The sequence below is a fragment of the Triticum dicoccoides genome, chromosome 4A (assembly GCF_002162155.2).
Source record: "Triticum dicoccoides isolate Atlit2015 ecotype Zavitan chromosome 4A, WEW_v2.0, whole genome shotgun sequence".
Classification (NCBI taxonomy): Eukaryota; Viridiplantae; Streptophyta; class Magnoliopsida; order Poales; family Poaceae; genus Triticum; species Triticum dicoccoides.
In genome coordinates this window covers 735,279,829-735,285,695 of record NC_041386.1, presented here as the reverse complement: position 1 = coordinate 735,285,695, position 5,867 = coordinate 735,279,829, and the positions used below count along the sequence as shown (strand labels likewise).

At 47.2% G+C, this 5,867-nt stretch overlaps 1 protein-coding gene and 1 pseudogene across 1 annotated transcript in view; one reads left to right on the top strand and one right to left on the bottom strand.

Annotated features, from left to right (window-relative positions):
* The window catches only part of LOC119288248, an 11,539-nt gene extending 10,933 nt beyond the window's left edge, over positions 1-606 (bottom strand). The window contains exon 1 of the mRNA XM_037567880.1: positions 169-606. Coding sequence (XP_037423777.1) covers positions 169-482 — 314 coding nt within the window. The 5' untranslated portion in view covers positions 483-606. The remainder of the gene's footprint in view (positions 1-168) is intronic.
* Positions 607-1,492: 886 nt separating this feature from the next.
* Positions 1,493-4,225, top strand: LOC119284331 (annotated as a pseudogene).
* Positions 4,226-5,867: the final 1,642 nt, after the last annotated feature.

Sequence of the window (5,867 nt, the reverse complement as noted above, 5' to 3'; positions counted from 1 at the left end):
ACAAGGGGGAGGGGGGGAGCGGTGAAAGTTGTTTCTTTCTATACTTGCATATGCACTCAAATTTACTTTTAAAAACTCATTTAACTTCACAAAAAACCATTTAAATTTTGGTAGAATAGGGAGAAAAAATAGGATTAAATATCTTAAAAGGTGAGAAAGAGTACTAACCCAACCGTCTGTGAGAGGGTGATGACAGTGAGGCACCAAAAGTCCTTTTCCTCAAGAACGGAGACGAAGCCGCCGAGGAGGACGACGGTGGTCCATGTGACCACCAGGAAACCCAGCCCTCTCACCCCCATGGAGAGGTACCCGATGAACACGGCGTAGTTGTTGATGTGCTCTACCTCGGGCAGCTCCTCCTCCTGCGCATCCAGTGAGTGAAGAAACGCGTGAAATACACGCGTAGGACAGCCTCTATACCACCGTTTCTTCTTGCCACTCCTCTTGTGATCTTCGTCAGACGAGTGGGAAGAGATTGACATTGTAGCTCGATCGAGCCGAGCAGAGACAACCAGCCAATTAGTGTGGAACGAAGATGGGATTGGGACTAGCTAGCTAGATCTGGATCACGCATAGGTAAGGCGCAATACTAGTGTGAACAGCGATGACCAGATTCCTCCCCGACAAACTTAGTTCGCTGCATGTGGGAACTTAATTAGTTGGCTGTATGCGCCTTTTTCTCTCGCCCAGGCCCGCGTCATTAATCCTCTGCCAGCTAGCGTAGACGTAGTTGAGCATGTCCAAGAATTTGAATGTGAGCGTGTATTTACCTTGGCCAATACTATGTTAATTTGTGTGATCCAATCTATCTTTTACTCACTCCGTCTCAAAATAAGTGTCTCAACATAAGTACAACTTTGCACTAAAGTTAGTACAAAGTTGAGACACATATTTTGAGACAGAGGGAGCATGTACTTAAAACAAAAGCTAAATAAGACACCACATTCTTCCACATAAGCTAAATAATATACACCCTTGATCTACAACATTTACGGTTGAGTTGATCCCTGCATTGTACCTTTATTCTCGTAAAGTTGTATTGTTTTATACCATGAGGTCACGGGTTCGAGTCCTAGAAATAGCCTCTTGCAGAAATATAGGAAAATGCTACATACTATAGACCCAAAGTGGTCGGACCCTTCCCCGGACCCTGCGCAAGCGGGGGCTACATGCATCGGGCTACCTTTTTTTTTGGTAGAATGGATCGTGTTAATAGCATGTATGGATAGTTTTTCATTATAAAGAAGGCACTCACCCAAATTAATTCAAATTATGTTGTGGAAAATATGCGTTGCTTGCATGTGTGCTGTTGCTTGTTACATAAAACCATGTCTTGCCTTATGCCCGGGCATGTATATTCCTTGTACATACTAGCTCAGCTAAATAAAATACTACTATGGTTTGAATAAATTCTACTAGTTTGCACCAGGCGCACTAGATTTTGCTCAGAGATATCTCAAACAAACTTTACCTATCATTAATTTTCACCCCCATGGGGCCAGCATGTGTCCTCCTATCAGGCTACTGTTCCAAAGTTGTTTTGGTTGGATTGTATTTTGAAATCGGAATGCTGACTAAACTCAGGCTACTGTTCCAGCATGATTTTTTCTTTGGACAGTTTCAGTTGTTTCAATTAAATTTTGGAACGATAACTTTACTGCCTAAGAAGACAGAGGCCGTTCGTATTGAGTAGTTCAGGCCTATCTGTCTTCTTAATGTAAGTTTCAAAATTTTCACCAAGGTCGGGACCAATAGACTCAAACAAATTGCACACTCTGTGGTACAACCGTCGCAGACTGCTTTTGCAGGATATTTGTATCGAACCGAGTTTGACTCTCACAGGAGACTTAAGTCATCGTTTGAAGGATAATATGGTCAAGATAGAAGAACTAATTGTTGCAGCACAGGGAATTATTGCACTGGCAAAGCCGTCGAGCAAGAGCAGAGATGTTGCTGCCAAAAATATATGCACATGCACCACTTCAGCACCAATAGGGAAGGTAACTGGTCGAGATGAGGATCTTAAGGAGATAACAGCAATGCTTGGTAATGAAAATGTTGATCTCAATCCAAGCTCAAGTGATAGTAAATGTTTCTCTGTAGTTGGCATTCATGGAATGTCAGGATCTGGGAAGACAACCTTCGCACAACATGTTTACAAGTATGAGAAAGTTAATGGCTATTTCGACCTTGTTATGTGGATTCATGTTTCTCAGAACTATAGTGTGGGTGACATTTTCAAGGAGATGCTTGAGGCAGCTTCAATGGACAATAAATCATGACCTGATTACAAGAGCCTTGATGTCCTGGAAAACGAATTAGAGAAGAAACTAGAGGGCAAACGATTCCTCTTGGTACTAGATGATATCTAGTGCGATAAGGATGATGATAAGCACAAACTAGCAACGTTACTCTCTCCATTGAATCTTAGAAATAGAGGAAGCAAGATCCTTGCGACAAGTCACCACGAAGATGCATTTTCAGATCTAGGTCCTGGTGTGGCACGCACTGTTATTCCGATACGCCCCTTGGATGATCAAGTCTTCTTGGAACTGTTCATGTATTATGCCCTTGAAGATGTAAATGCAGATGATCCAGATCAACTGGAACTCAAAATTATTGGGGCTGAAATTGCACAGAAGCTGAAAGGATCACCTCTGGCAGCCAGTACAGTGGGAGGGCATCTACGTGAAAGACAAAATGATGTCGAAATTTGGAGAGAAGTTCGAGATCGTGACCTTCTGAATGAGAAGGCGGGGGGCCTGTGCTGGACTTACCAACATCTTGATGAGCAGGTGAGGCGATGCTTTGCGTACTGCAGTTTTTCCCCCAAAAGATACCATTTGAACCATGATGAGTTAGTTAAACTGTGGGTGGCAGAGGGGTTCATACAGACCACTAATGCAGAGGAGGCATTGAAAGCTATTGGTCAGGGTTACTTCCATGAGTTACTGGCAACCTCATTTGTGCAACCAGGAACATACTACCAAGGCAGTTTGTGCTATTTAGTCCACGATCTTATGCATGATTTAGCCGAGAATGCAGCAGTGAGTGATTGCTTCAGAATCGAGAATGACTCGAGAAGAGAAGTTCCTCATGATGTTCGCCATCTTTTCGTTGCGAAGGGAGCAATGGTTACTGAGGAGATTTTTAAACTGAAAAACCTACGCACTCTCATTATTGATCATATGGAGCTTGCACCAGCTAACAAAGAATTCTTTGAGAAAGTGTTTGAGAAACTGCAGAAATTGCGAGTATTGGCCATTGAAACCTCCTGGACATTGATCGACGAAATAAGTGTGTTCAAAAACCCAGCAGCTATTGGTCATTTAAAGCATCTCCGTTATCTTGCTTTAGTGTTCTACGCAGCAGCGCTATATTTACCAAAAGCAGTAGACACTCTTTACCATCTGCAGGTGCTAATATTTGGTTATGCAAGTGATGTAGAAGTTTCATCTGATATAAACATGGGTAACCTCACCAACTTGAGGCATATCATCGGCGGCGAAATAACAATGCATATTCTGAACATTGGCAGGTTAATATTACTACAGACAATAGAAACTTTTGATGTAAGGAGGGAATATGGGTATGAGTTAAAACAGCTGAGGGACCTAAACAAGCTTCGGGGCGGTCTGACGATCCAAAATCTTGAACATGTTGAAAGCAAGAAGGAAGCACATGAAGCAAAGCTAGCTGATAAGAAAGGGCTAACCGAACTGCGACTTTTCTGGGTTAATGATAGAGCTTGCACACCAGAAGTTCAAGCAGAGGTACTTGAGGGCCTTTGCACACCCAAGGATCTTAAAAGTCTGGAAGTCTGGAGGTACCAAAGTCTAAGGTACCCAAAAGTTGGATGGTGGGTGAGCAGAACGGTGGCCCAAAGCACCTACATGAACTTATATTCCACGACTGCAGTCGTTTGCGACCTGCTCCTGAACTTTTGGAGCATTTCATTTATCTTCGCCATCTCTTAATTGTTGAATGCTGCTGGGACCACTTGCCAGACAATGTGAAGAACCTCAGGTTTCTCAAGAGCCTAATGATTCGGCTATGCTGGTATCTAGAATCACTTCCAGACCTTACCCGGTCTCTTTAGAAGTTTAAAGTGTCTTACTGCAATGGAGTGTTCATGAGTTCGTGCGAACAAATAGGTCATCCAAACTGGCGAAAGAGCGAAGGAATTTATACATTAATTATGAAGCTGCTCTCCTGTTCAAAATGATGGATTGAGAGGTATATACATTTATAAATCCCTTTAATTCCTACCTTTTCAAGTTAAGAACCATTAGGGTTGTTTCTTAATTTTTAACAGTGTTTAACGCTGGATTTATTTGCTTCATATGGTTTGTAACAGTGCGGAGTTATGAACACTATATTCACTTGTTTCCTATGGTTTGTGATATCGTGGAATGATGGCCTCTGCATTTGTTTGGTTGTAATAATTTTGGACGATGAACACTGAAGCTATATATTTATTTCCAATAAATGATGATCTATAGTATTGTGGAACAATGTTTTGTTTTCAGATTAGAATTGTCTGAAATAATATTGTGGAATGATAGACTCTGGTTCTTGTGCTAACACACAAACACAACTTGAGATGGTTTACCGAAAAAGGCATTCGCCCCGCTTTATATATAAAGCATCGACCAGAAGACAAATCCGGGTACAAAACCCCCCACACACCACACACACCCAAGGCAGGATACAAGGGTGCCGATGGACCGCAACACTACCCAATCGACCACCAAGCACACTACAACACTTGGGGCCGACGAGGACCTTCCGAGACCTAGCCACCGAGAAGAAGTGAAGTGGGACAATGGCGAAGCCTGAACTCCAAGGCGGTGCCTTCAAGAAGGGCATGACACCGAAAGCCGCCACCGCCCGATCTCAGAGATCAAGTTTTCACCCAGAGCAACTTGGAGAGAAGAGAACACCACAACGGAGCCTTCAAGAAGGAAACGACGCCCGCGGCGCCGCCACCGTCGGCCTGAGAAGACCGGGCAAGTGATGGACTCCGGTGTTAACCCTCTACCAAACCACCATGCTTCACCAAACATCACCAACCATGCCACCCACGTGGCCATGGCTGCCCGACCGCACCCAAGACACGCGCTCTGCCCACGAACACCGCGCCTCCCGCCGCCAGGGCCGCCGCCCAGCATCCAAGCAACTCCGTGAACACCCAAATGCCTTGGCTTTGGCCTGACTGGCTGCCCTCGCCTATGAAGATGCCAGCAACCGCCCTGCCTCGAACATCGCCAGAACCCCAACAAAGAGCACACGACCGAGGAAAGGGGGAGGAGGAGCGGACGCATCCGGACCGGTGCACCCCCGCACCGGCGACGGGTGGCCATTGGGGCCTCCCATCCCTCCTAAGAACTCCCCACCTGACACACCCCTGTGTCGCCTCACCATGGCGCCCGCCGCAGCTCGGCGCGAAGCCGCCAACGGCAGCCCGCCCAACCATCGGCCAGAAGCGCGAAGCCAGCCCGCACCCGCAGCCAAGAGCACTCACCGGAAGTGCCATCCCGCGCCGCTCGCCGCCGTCCAGGGGCCGGAACAGGGGAGCCCCGACCGGAGGACGGCCAGCGCGCACCACCAGCACGCGCGTCCGCCGCGAGCCCAACCACCACGCTGCACGCAGCAGCGGAAGCCTCCGCGCCCACCGACGAGGCGCCACGCGCAGCCCGTGCCCGCCGTACCGCCAGATCTGGCCGAGCCTAGAGCTGGCCGCGACCGCAGCAACGAGCGCGAGCCGCCCCGAGCAGCCCACCACGCCGCCACCAAACCCTCGCTACCCCGCCGCCAGGGCCCGCCGCCGCACCTCCGCGCCCCGCACCAGCGCGAAGCACCGCCAT